This window comes from Strongylocentrotus purpuratus, unplaced genomic scaffold, assembly GCF_000002235.5.
Source record: "Strongylocentrotus purpuratus isolate Spur 01 unplaced genomic scaffold, Spur_5.0 spur5_scaffold_3, whole genome shotgun sequence".
Taxonomy (NCBI): Eukaryota; Metazoa; Echinodermata; class Echinoidea; order Camarodonta; family Strongylocentrotidae; genus Strongylocentrotus; species Strongylocentrotus purpuratus.
In genome coordinates this window covers 32747763-32760543 of record NW_022145609.1, presented here as the reverse complement: position 1 = coordinate 32760543, position 12781 = coordinate 32747763, and the positions used below count along the sequence as shown (strand labels likewise).

Below are 12781 nucleotides of genomic sequence, written 5' to 3'. Positions count from 1 at the left end.
TCAAACGTCTAATCTTTTCGCGCTTCGCGCGGGAATGGGAAACTGAATTCAGACGAGAATCAAGAGTCGAGAACAGTACACCCAATCGTCTGCTTTCTCTAATAATTAAAGGAAACGTCAAGGCTTCCGCGAGAGAGGTAAACTGAGTTCGTTTGCGCGCGCGCGTGTGTGTGTGCGTGTGTGTGTGCGTGCGCGTGTGCGTGTGTGTGTGTGTGTTGTGTGTTTGTGCGTGTGCGATCGCGCGCGCTTGCGTAAATTAGTGTGGGCGCGCGTGTGCTCGTGCTAGTAAGTGATGGCTATCGCCGATCATCCCCCCCCCCCACCCCTCGGTACGGATTTACGCCCCTGGTCCTAATACACAAGTTATGCAAGGAAACCCGTTTACTTGCTAGACTTCACTGTCAGACGCTATTGAGTGACTGCCCAGCCCTTTTTCTTCTTGGTAATAACATACTTAAAACGAGCTGTAGGAGGTACATGATAATTTGTCTCAATCAATAACCCACTACTTGTAATGGCAAAAATTTAACTGATTGAATCTTTGCGCAGCATAAAACGTACGACAATCCGCTACAATGGTCTGAAAATCAGACTATTACTTACTGACTCTATAGCTCTTAAGTCGATTCGACAACTAAAAGTCGTTATTTCCCCCACTTAAAGACATTTTCAAGCCCCCACCCCCTTTTTTTTTAGGGAAGTTATAAATCAGTATTATCTTTCAAATGCCGTTGGAATTTAATCTTTTCATTTTTGGGGCCTGCAAATGGAAATAGTACCTTTAAAAGACGTGTACTTATGTTATCATACCCTGAACTGTTTCCCCTAGGCCATTTTTTAAACAATATTTAACGTTTCAGTGACAGTTACTGGTTTGAAAAATAAACTGTGAACAAAGTTACCTTTTTAATAATCAGAGAATGACTGATTAGAGTCAGGAATGGACTCAATAAGGTTTTCTCCAATGTTGACAAAATGTCATGAAAATATTTGCACTTTCTTTTGGTTCATTTACAGTTTTTCCTTTGTATTGCAGCGTTTGATTACAATATTCCTATCAAAGCAGTGCATTCACAGTACTAAGAGTAGAGCTGTATTTGTTTGATACAACAAATTCTTCATATCTTTTCTAAATTCTTTGACGAAAAGTAATGCCCTTTTCCCTGTTAATTTTGCCAATGTTTAGCATTTAATTAAGACATTTTGAGAGATTTTGTATTGCCTTCGAAACAGAATTACTCAATTAATCAATTGATATTGTTCTCTGTAATTGAAAATCAAGAGACAAACAATTACTGAGAAGCACATTTGAGTTTTTATAAAGCTTCCAGTTGTCTTAATTTGGGGTTAGTACAAATTCATAATCAGCACCGTCTTTTATTGTGCTTGCAAACTGCGCAACATTCTGGTTCTCATAATCCAGGTCTGATGATTGTAGAGTTTTTTCTCTTGCTTTTTGGGACGAAGTCGATGAGGTAATAGCGATCTCCTGGTATGTGTTGTCTGCCTCGGGTCTGGGTTTTAGATCCATGTAAGGATCTGGTCTGTTCTCTTCAGTTCGCGCTTGTACTTTGCTTCTGTTAAATGAAAAAAGTCACATTAATAAATCTATTTTTAATCCACATGCACCACTCTCCACCTATCTGTTTAATGGGTACCCGGTAGGATGCAAAATTCATTGTTGTTTCAGTGCTCAGCATTGTGAGCGTCTTTAAAATAGCGCCTCTCTAAAATGCTCCCCATGGAGTGATGAAAGTTGTCTGTAAAGTTCTTGATTGAGAAGACTCAAGTTTAATGGAACTTGTTTCTCAATGGATGTTCTTTGCACAATATTGCCCGTAAAGTTAGAATAATAGTTTTACTCTCCTTTTTTCAAGAAATCAATCTGATAATATGGTCTACTCTTGATAAAAACAATTTATTTTCACTCCCAACTTTATTGATTGCTTTAAAGAGTCGTAGAGATTGATCAATATAGTTCTGAGAAGGTATAAACTGTATCTCTATAATTAAACAAATAATCCATTTTTTCATTTATTTCTCGGAAAAGGGTAAAATAAATCACAGGGGAAATAATTAAATCCCTCATTCAATGGATAAACTTTATGATTAATACAATCTAAGATACAGTAGTCTTAAAACTGAACTAAACGTTACCAAATGCAGACTCGTAAAAACCCAATTTATAATTTCTTTAATTCTGAATAGAAACAAACTCAACGGTTGAAGTGTGACACTTTTTTGAATGTGGATTCGTTAGTCTAACCAGGCGCGGATCCAGGATTTCTCAGGGGAGGGGGCCCAACTTTTTTTTTTTTTGCTCCCGAAAATATGAAAATCGCGCAGGCCAAAAAGTCGCTCAGTGGGGGGGGGGGGGTGGGGGGGGGGGGTAGTGACCACATTTTTTGTTGGCCCTCGTAAATATGAAAATTTGCACCCCCCCCCCTTGAACTAACAATCACGTTTTTTTTTCCAGGGTGGGGGGGGGGCGGCCCCCCTCCCTGGATCCGCCACTGGGTCTAACAACCTTATACCTGATGAAAATGTAGCTGACCTATCTTGTTACAAGTAGTACAGTGCTTTGTTCAAAAACTCATGATGTGTATCATGTATGCTATGAGCCAGATATTTAATGGTAGTATCTTTCTTCAGTTGTTCATTTCGTCTATTCATAACTCCTAAAAGGTGAAATACAGGGCTAACATTAAGTACTTAAACCTTAAATTACCTGAGCTGAATATGCAAGAAAGTAATAGCAACAGCATACAGCAACACGGCTACAACAACTACAATGAGGCCAATCTCCAATCCTGATACACGAACATCTGCCAATGAAAGAGGAAACAACAAACAAGCATTTGATTGACCCTCATTTTTAAAACCCATGTTTAAATACATATTCATAATTTGAATAATATTACTAAGCAAAATGATCTATTGTAGCCTCATAGATAAAGAAGCGCAATCTGTTTAGGGCTTCAATATTACATCATATCACATACACTGATAATATGTAGGGCCGTGCATCTCATATAACATTGTTAAACGATGCCTTTAACTTTTTCTAGGACAATTACCCCAAGGACAAACTTCCCCGGCCTATTACTAACGGGACAACTATCCCACATAGACAATTACCTCCCCAAAATTACCCCCAGAAAGAATACCCCCAAGACACCCCCCCCCCCCCCCCCATCCCGTTGAAAATTACCCCCAAGGACAATTACCTCTCTCTGGGAACACCCCCCCCCTTCCAGGACAATTACCCCCCGAATAAATTTAAAACCAACTTGTTATAGGGCCGGACTTCCCCATTGACGAATATGTGATAATTTACAGGGGGGGGGGGGTAATTATCCTCGGGGTGGTTGACCGTGGTTCTCCTTGTTTGGTTTGGTTTTATTTTCCGTATAATAATCAAATGCGTACAAGAATACAATTCACAAATATAATACAAATCAAGAATTAAAAACGGCTGGAATGCTCTACCGAGAGCCATTGTTGAAATGACGCCAAGTTCGGGAGAATTGTACTAGTGGTAAATTTCAGGGGATGGGGGGGGGGGGGGGTAATTGTCCTAGGGGTTATTTTCCGGGGGACAATAGTCATCGGGAGATGGCTTCCCTTGGGCGAAAAGTTCTGTGGAGTTTATTATTCTTCGGGGGGGGGGGGGTAATTTTCCGGGGCCATTATCCAGGGGGTAATCGCCCTGATACGTCATTTACCATGTCATTTATGAGACATAAAGAGGACAAAAACCATACCGAAATTGAGGAGAAAAAGAAGAAAATGATATAGATTCTGATGAAATCAATAGGTGCTCTACTATGCTACAGTGCAGACCACCTAATAACGTCCAATCCTCGATAACGATAGCATAACGGATCTTACCACTTGGTAGCGTTCTGGACTGAATAGAGATGCAGGGACCCGGTCCAACGACTGTCCTTGGACAGACAGTAAACTCATACATCACGTAATGTTGTAAATCCTCAAAGGATTTACTTGCCATCATTAGGTTTCCCCTCTGCACATATTCCTCTCCCGCTTCTCCGAATTCGTAGTCGTAACTTACGGCTCCGTTCCGGTCTCCGCATGGAGGACTGGTCCAGGTATACTCCAATTGTCCCTTCACTGTGCTATCCACTGTGAAGTATTCAGGTGGCGCAGTTGAAACTATTCAGTGGAAAACGTTACAAATCGAATATCATGCAGTTACTATATGAAAATATCATACTGATGTACAAAGTAACACCTTGTTACCCGGACGTTAGTGTAACCATGACTGGTTGATCTAGCAGCCTTCTTTACCGTGCGTTTATTTTGTTTTCCTCCTAGGTGAAGAGTGGCAAATGTAGGGGGAAATATTGTGAAGCCAGATATACGTGTTTTCATCTGGAAACCGATCTCTAACGTCTCTATCCGAAAAAAAAATACATCTGATTAAAAGGCGTAGAACCAGGCTTAAATAACATCGAGGAGTACAGCAGAGTGATTCACGTTAGAGGGATATGCGCCGCAGTTTTTATGTGAATTATTGCCTAGGTCACATTTGCCGCAGCGGCCGTGCGGTCCAAAATATCTACGGCCAATAGCAATCAAGGGGCCGCCGCAGCATTTCTACAGTTAAATACGGAAGCGGTCACATAATGCCTGGATTACATTTGCCCCGGCCGCCGTACTATTAATTAGTCAACGATTTTTCGCGCGATTTTGGGGGCATCGTAGGAGGCTACGGGCTACGATGTTTGTGTTTACATTATCTACGAGCATCGTGCCATTTCTTGTATTGGCCCTCGGGGGCAGGCAAGGGGCAAATCCGTACAGAGGATGCTCGAAGATTGTACGGATATCGTGAAACTTCAACGCAGTAGCCGTGCGGTCTCCGCAGCCTCCGCATCAAGATCGTTCGGAGCATGTACAGCTTCCGTGCAAAGGTTGAGCGGAGAAGGCGCGGTGGCCGTGCAGCCGCCGTGCTTTTGTTTTTTTGCTTCCATGTTCACCGGAAAATCGTGCGTTTGCCGCACGATCAGCGCGATCGTACATTGACACCTACGATATTTTTAGGAGTACGTGCTTACAAAGTTGTTTAACTTTCTGCGAAACAAAATCGTAGACGCCGTAGAGCCCCGCGAAGCCCGTGAATCCGTACGAAAATCTCCCGGCCGCACGGAAAAGGGGATACGGGCAGAATACGGGCTCCTTAGACTAATCGCAGGCCAATAATGTTTAAGGTTAGATGCACGGCGTATTTTGAATTTGTGGACACAGAAAACCTGCAGCTGCCGTACGGCCTTTGAAGTGATGACGCACGGTCGCCTTGGGTGTTCCTGCGGCGGCCGTAGGTTTTTGACAAATACTAAGGCAGACACAAGGTAGCCGCAAGGTACCCGGAGGCGGTAGAAGGGGGACCAAACGGGGGCCTTGCGGCCAGACTGATTATCCCGCTGCACCCCTAGAGTTGATAAAACGCAAGGCGACTGTACGCCCGACGTACGGTCGCCGTGGAACCGCGCTAAGGCATAGCTTCGCCGAACATCGAAATGAAAACAACTATAAATCCGCGTTATAATCCCACGGCGACCCGTACGGCCTATTAAGATAGGGATGCGCCCTAAGGTGACCCTGAGGCCACCGCAAAAGATATCTGCGGCCGCCGCAAGTATCTCTCGATTTCGATCTCGATCCCGAGCAAATGTGACCTCGGCATATGCAATAAACCGCTGACACCTGACCTGGGATGAAATACCATTAATGAGAGTACAAATTTCGCAAACAGCAACCTAGATGTGTTCGGGTTGCCGGGAGAGGCATGATAAAGACATTTCGTTATGGGGCAATTGATGGAAAGTGCACTGTAAATACATTTAAAACCTGTTGGTCGAATATAAGAAGTTACTCCCGGTGATTGGTAAAATAGTTTTAAGGTGAATGCCTGAACGATGTTGAATTCCCGACGAGAGCCCATGCTTATGTGTTTTTGACTTACTTGACTCAGTTGAGTTGTATGCGATGACATAGACTGTTTCTGCATCATAGCCTTCCAGAGTCGCCAGAACTGTAAACTCGTAGGCAGAGTAAGACAACAGGTCGTCATACTCGATGCTTGTATCGCCCGTTACCTCCCACGTTACCGTATCCGCCATAGAATCGTCGCATTGGTCAATGAGGAGGAGCCTACGTGATACGTTGTAGCTCGGAGCACCGCATTGGCTGGATGGCTCTGACCACGTGATCTCCATGTGGTTGTATGAATCAGAAGTGACGTCAGCACTATCCACTGGTTGAGGAGCTGTGGGCAATACACAAGAATGAGGGAGGTTGTTTGAAGGCCTGTAGGAATTGGATTTTTAGGTATTGTTGGAAAATGTATACACAACTTCATGTTCATCATTCCATACCAGACAAAAGAAATTAAAATTCAAGTTTCACTCGTGTTACCTCAATAAATCACTAGCTATATGCACCTCTATGTTTACTAGTTTTGACCAAGCTAAATCATCTATCGACCTTCTGTAAAAACTCATGTTACCTATCCTTTTGTGAATCAGAAAAGAGTGATGTACGTTTATCATATCCTGCTATCGCATCATACGATAGTCTGCTAGATTTTTGCGGTGATTCGACTGCTTGGAAGGTATAGGTAATAATGATTAATAATGACTTTTAAATGTAAGTGATGTCCGCGGGTTGATTTAAAATATCGGCATTTTCTTCTCCTTCACCCTACCATAATAAAAGCTGAATTGTATTTAACCAGAGAATCGTAGATTCGACGACCCACAAGAAACCATAATGCCTGGATTACATTTGGCCTAAGATTAGTCTACGGAGCCGTATTTTGCCCGTATCCCCTTTTCCGTGCGGCCTCAATCCAGAGGCAGGAGACGGCCGTGAGATTTTCGTACGGATTTACGGGCTCCGCGGGGCTCACCGGCCTCTACACCATCCTCGCACGGGCACCGCGCGGAGGCCTTGCGCTGATCGTGCAGCAAACGCACGATTTTTCGGTGAAAATGGAGGCAAAAAACGTTTAAAAACGGCAGGGCGGCTGCACGGTCACCGCGCCTTCTATGCGCAACCTTTGCACGGAGACTGTACGGCTACTGCCTTGAAATTGTACGATTACCGTACAATCTCCGACCAAGCTCTGTACGGATTTGCCCCCGCCTGCCCCCGAGGGCTAATACAAGAAATGGCAGGATGCTCGGAGATAATGTTAACACAAACATCGTAGCCCCTATTCTTCTGCGATGCCACCCCCCCCCCCCCCATATCGCACGAAAAATCGTAGACTAATTTATCGTAAGGCGCCCGGGGCAAATGTAATCCAGACATAAGAGCTATTCATTTCTAGTGGCAGCAAGGCCCTTCTTGTAGGCAGCCGACTTCATATACATGTATATTGGTATAGAATCTACATCGAGCGCTTGCGTGTCCACATAAATTTGTGTGGCCATTTCATATTCTTTTAGAAAAGAATAAATAATCTCCAAAAGTTACTTAAGATGATATTTAAAAAGTAGTGGGAATTCCTCCTCTGTAATAATGAAAAATTTTAAAAAGGAGGAAGAAGAAAAAAGATAGGGAGAGAGGAAAAGGGACACATATGTTCTCTAAGGATAATGCAAGTATCTCCATCCCTTCGCCCCCCCCCCCCCCGATGACATCAGTGTCCCCCTAATGATTGAATTCACGCTACGATTGCGGGTTGGGATATAATGTTAGTAGGGTTACCTACCCTGACAGTATGGTTTGGCACTGATTGGACCACTTCTTATACCGGCAACAACCTGACCCTCGACCTCTCTTCTAACACTGACGTAGAAATCGTAGTATCTGAAACCGGACAGCCCTGTGATTTCAGCAGTACTATCTCCAGTGATAATTAACGGTACTTCGGATTCACCAGTGTTGTCTTTATCTTTCGTCCATGTGTAGTCAATCTGATAGGAGTGTACAGGGCCATTGCCATAGTCGTAACCATCTGTCCAGGCATTCCAAATGAGCAGGACCGAATCTTTGGTGACGTCAGACACCCAAGGTGATTCAAGCAGTCGTGGAAGAGCTGTTTGGGTTGATAACAGTTTTCTGATTACTTTCTTGGACCTACTCTCTTATCGATTGATGATTGATTTTTATTCGACAAGCTTCCAACATACAACAATATACAATAATAACAGATCAAAAATAAGTCAGCTTGAACAGGAAAACCCACGAAAGCTCGAGAGCTTATTTCCAGTGGGGTAGATATTTAATTTTTCGACAAAGCTCTTTTAAAATCGTGTAGATGAGTTCTTAATGACCTAATGCGATGAAATATATGATAAATTTACATGTATCACTATAATTATAAATGCGTGTTAAATATATTTATATTTATATACCTCTCTTTAGAAGTCTAGCCATCTGATTGGTTAAAATAGCAGTCGTGATTTTAGATATTCCCGCCTACCCGTCAATAGTCTTTTGAAAAAGTGCGCTCGTACCCGCCTACCGGTCAAAAGTCTTCTTTAAAGATGCCCGTAGCCCGGGTAACAGGCCGCATAAATAAATTGTGATCAGATCCCCATTGGTTTACGTGTTAAATTGTCTTTGTACGAGCTCGGACACCATACAGTGATTGAAACTTTCAGTCATTTTTTCAGTGAAGATTAACAGACAGTGTCTCATATTTTCCATGATATTTCAACCGATCTTTACTCAATAAAAGGATAAGGTAAGAATGCTTAGTAAACGTTTGTTTCAATTCGGCATTTAAAAGACTTATCGACTGTTTTAACTCTTATCATGCCACAGGGCTAATCCCCATTGTGCCAAGCCCGAAATCCCCCCGTGCCATGTTATTTTGGAAATAATCTGATTAACGCGATGGTTCTATGAATAGCGAGTGCAAAATACACAGCATGAACAATAACTGCTATTACGAATGCTGCATTGCACGCACAATGGCACTCAAGCGATAGCTCTCTCGCATGGACAAAGCAGTATAACGATAGCGTGCATGCAGCCTTATGGCAGGCTATGAGTTATAGGGACTTAGTAACATTGTTCAGATGAGAGAAAATGGTGCTTAGGTAGTGACTTTAATGCTAGATGTACACTTAAAAATAAACTGAAAGTTTGAGTGAAAAACGGACCATTATTAACCTTACAATTTGGGAAAAACTGGTCTGATCGATTCCTTAATTCTCCCAACTATATTATTACAATTTAATTACATTTTAGGTGAATGTTCCCATGGGCCTATAAAGCAGTCGATATCTCTATACTATATATCAAGCATTATCATTAATGTACGTTTTACAATGTATTATACTATATATATATATATATGCATGTATGCGTGTGGGTGTGTGTGTGTGTGTGTGTGTGTGTGAGTGTGTGTTTACACAGGTGTTTTTGTGTACTTGTGGTGATGGAACTGCATTGCTACAGAAATAAGCAGAGTTGTCGAAAGTCCGCATACTGTCAAGTAAAGTAAAATAATATAAAATGATTATCAAAACTTATTTTCATTTGTTCCATTTCGAATACCACTTTAAAGGACAACCACTTCAATCCAAGAGATTTAAGGTAAATTGGTAACATTTGATAAGGTTACGATACTTATTCGCAAGTTCTACTCTTTTCCCTTTTGGAATTTCCCTTAACTTACCTTGTTGACAGTCTGATCCTGCCCATCCCTCAGAACACATGACTCCATTTGGACAATGACCATTGGTCCGTTGGCAGTCCACACCACCAGCACAATGACATGGATAGCCACACAGGGTACCAAAATACCCGGTTGGACAAGAGCGGTCCGATCTCAAGGCTAAAGAAAACAAGCAAACAAAGCAAATGGAAAGATGTGTGACTGACATAATAATGTTCTGGACATCTGTGACCTAATAGCCGTCAAATAATTATGGTAAGAACATGTTATTGATACAAAACTGTTTCTTTCAAGCGAAATGTGCCAAAGGAAATTAACGTTTTATATCATTAAACGATGCTGCCTGTAGGGGGCTTTTGTGACAATGAATTATTAGATAATTGGCAGATCGACATTCTATTTTTGCACTACACTTTTAATATCTTTAAAACATGACCATACAAATATATATATGAATTTCAAATTATTGTTTGTATTTTTCTTATGATGCATGCATTGAGATGAATAATACAAAATGTAGTGGCTTATATTTTTTCGCATTTTTCCACAAATTCATTAATGTTGCCCTCATATTTCTATCCATACATGGTAAGTGGTTTAAACCCACTACAAGTGCTTCCTCAAGCGCCATCTCAGGTAGCAGTATGATTCCATAACTCGCTGCGCTGTTGGTTCCTCTTAACTCTTCACTCTAACGTAATGTAGAGATCAGCGGGTTACGCACTGTTGGCAAGTTTACAATGATATGACGTTGTGCACTAAAATAACGCTAGGGCAGAAAGTTCTTCCGTTTAGCATAGCTTTAAGTACGGCATTCAGAGACATGATATTCCCAGTAGATCGCATTAAAATCAAATACTTGGTAACAACGATCACGAAACACCCTCTGAAGCTTACCTTGACAAAAGTTACCCTCGAAGCTGTCTGAACATGTGCCTCCACATCCATTCACACGGTCGCACGTACCATCACAGTTACAATCCAGTTCACAACTAGCACCAAAATTATCACCGGTGCAAGCTTTCGGGAAATATTGAAAGATTGTGTCAATGATTAGTATTTGACATTTTTCATAAGTGTAACACCCACACTCATCTTCACCGGCCATTCAATGACACCTTGTTAGGTACATACAAAATATATACTATCGTGCTCTAGAACTACAAACTATGACTCCATTTTCGGTTACATAGAAGGATCAGAGTAAATTGTAATTTGATTTCTCTTGAAACATTATGAATTATGGACATTTTCTATTAAATTTATGTTGGATTCATCATCGTCAATAGTGATCTGTCAGTTTATGACAGGTTCAGTGACTAATTCAAAATTCTATATCAAGTGTCTCTTCAAGTTTCTCTCCAAGTTCCTCGGTCTTGAGCCAACCGTTTCATCGTTTCATACCCTGTTGCTCCACATTGTGTGATTACATACATCGTATAGTAAGCCTTTTACGAGGTCTTCCCCTCTTCTTCTTTACATGAATACGACCTTCTATGACTCTGAGCATCAAGCCCTCATCATGCCGCATTATGTGTCCAAGCCATTTCTCCTGTCTCTCTCTAATCGTTTGAATCAGCACCCGCCTTTCTTGAGCTCGATGCAACACCTCTTCATTCGAAACTCTGTCCCTCCAAGACACACCTAGTAATTTGCGCCAGCACCACATTTCGACCGCCTCCAATCGCTGCATGTCCTTTTTTGTGAGTGTCCACGTCTCAGCCCTATACAACAGTACACTCCATACTAGAGACTTTACAGGACGCTTTCTCAAACTAAGGTCAATGTTGTGGCTCATCAGGATATCTTGTCTTCGAAAGAAGGCAGCTCTTACCAGAGCTGAGCGCAAGTTGACCTCTTTGGCAGACTTGCCATCCTTAGTCAGCACACTGCCTAGATACTTGAAGTGGTTCACTTGCACCAGTCTGTTGTCATTTATCATGATATTTATTTCTTTTTGTCTTGCCTTTACTTATCATCATCAACTTCGTTTTCTTCTCGCTGATTATCATGCCATAGCTCCTGACCACTTGATCCATCTGTACCATCTGTCTGTGAAGACCATCGTCAGTGACAGCGAGCGTGGCCTCATCAGCAGCATACCGTACAGACCTAATCAACACTCCTCCAACGATCACTCCTTCTTCTAACATTGCCAGAGCTTCTCTTACCATTGCCTCTGCATAGATATTGAAGAGAAGAGGAGACAGAAGGCATCCCTGACGTGTTCCACGTCCAATGACGGCTGGTTCAGAGACCCCACCTCCAACGCGAACGCTAGCAGTCTGAGACATGTACAAGGGTGCAAGCAGTCTACGGTCTTTCCAATCAACACCAGTGGCTGACAGCACTTCCATCAACCTAGTCTAATTGATACGATCAAATGCCTTTTCGTAGTCCACAAAACAGATATATAGGTCCTGATCATGCATGCTGTATACATCTCTCACTTATTATTCTCATCACAGCGATTGCTTCTCAAGTACCGACCCCTTTTCGAAAGCCAAATTGGTCAATTCCAATATAATCTCTGGACCTCGCTTCAATCCGATGGTAGAGTACCTTTAGTAATACTTTTGAAGCATGTGATACCAGGCTGATAGTGCGGTGATCCTCGCATCTGATTGCCTTTGTGGTCTTCTTAATAGTTATCAACTGGCTTCTTGTCCAATCATCTGGCCAGATTCCCTGTTCATATATTTGTTGACATAGTTCAGTCAGTGCCATTATACCAGCTTCCCCCATATTCTTGAGCATTTCAGCCGTAATGTTGTCTTCACCAGCCGCCCTTTTCTCCTTTAACTGACAGACTGCAGCACGCACCTCTTTTGGAAGTAAGGGAGGTCCAACGCCATCCGCCATGACATAATCTTTCATTTCCAAGGGCAGAGCGACTGGTTTATTGTCCCTTGCATACAACTCCTCTACGTACTGACGCCATCTCTCCTCTATGTCCCGTTGGCTGGTTAGCAGTTCTCCATTCACATCCGGAACCCCTATTTTGTTGTTCTTTCCTTTCCCTTTGTTCATATCGTCACTAAGAACTTTCACTTTATTGTACATAAGGTCTGTTTTCCCCCTGCGGTTTAGATCCTCTAATTCCTTGCATTGTTGTTCCCACCA

General features: G+C 42.3%; 2 protein-coding genes across 2 annotated transcripts in view; both read right to left on the bottom strand.

Moving 5' to 3' along the window:
- Positions 1-11952, bottom strand: part of LOC105443128 — a 33557-nt gene extending 21605 nt beyond the window's left edge. The window contains exons 1-7 of the mRNA XM_030995892.1: positions 11631-11952; positions 10556-10753; positions 9659-9817; positions 7742-8068; positions 5990-6292; positions 3892-4176; positions 2729-2825 (exon numbers count right to left, since the gene is read on the bottom strand). Coding sequence (XP_030851752.1) covers positions 2729-2825; positions 3892-4176; positions 5990-6292; positions 7742-8068; positions 9659-9817; positions 10556-10753; positions 11631-11952 — 1691 coding nt within the window. The remainder of the gene's footprint in view (positions 1-2728; positions 2826-3891; positions 4177-5989; positions 6293-7741; positions 8069-9658; positions 9818-10555; positions 10754-11630) is intronic.
- Positions 11953-12136: 184 nt separating this feature from the next.
- LOC115928566 lies at positions 12137-12688 on the bottom strand. Its single transcript, XM_030995891.1, has one exon. The coding sequence runs from the start codon at positions 12686-12688 to the stop codon at positions 12137-12139; it is 552 nt and encodes a 183-aa protein (XP_030851751.1).
- Positions 12689-12781: the final 93 nt, after the last annotated feature.

What these genes read in the sequence shown, in the direction of transcription:
- LOC115928566 (XM_030995891.1), bottom strand. Translation starts at nt 12,688, where the DNA reads ATGAACAAAGGGAAAGGAAAGAACAACAAAATAGGGGTTCCGGATGTG.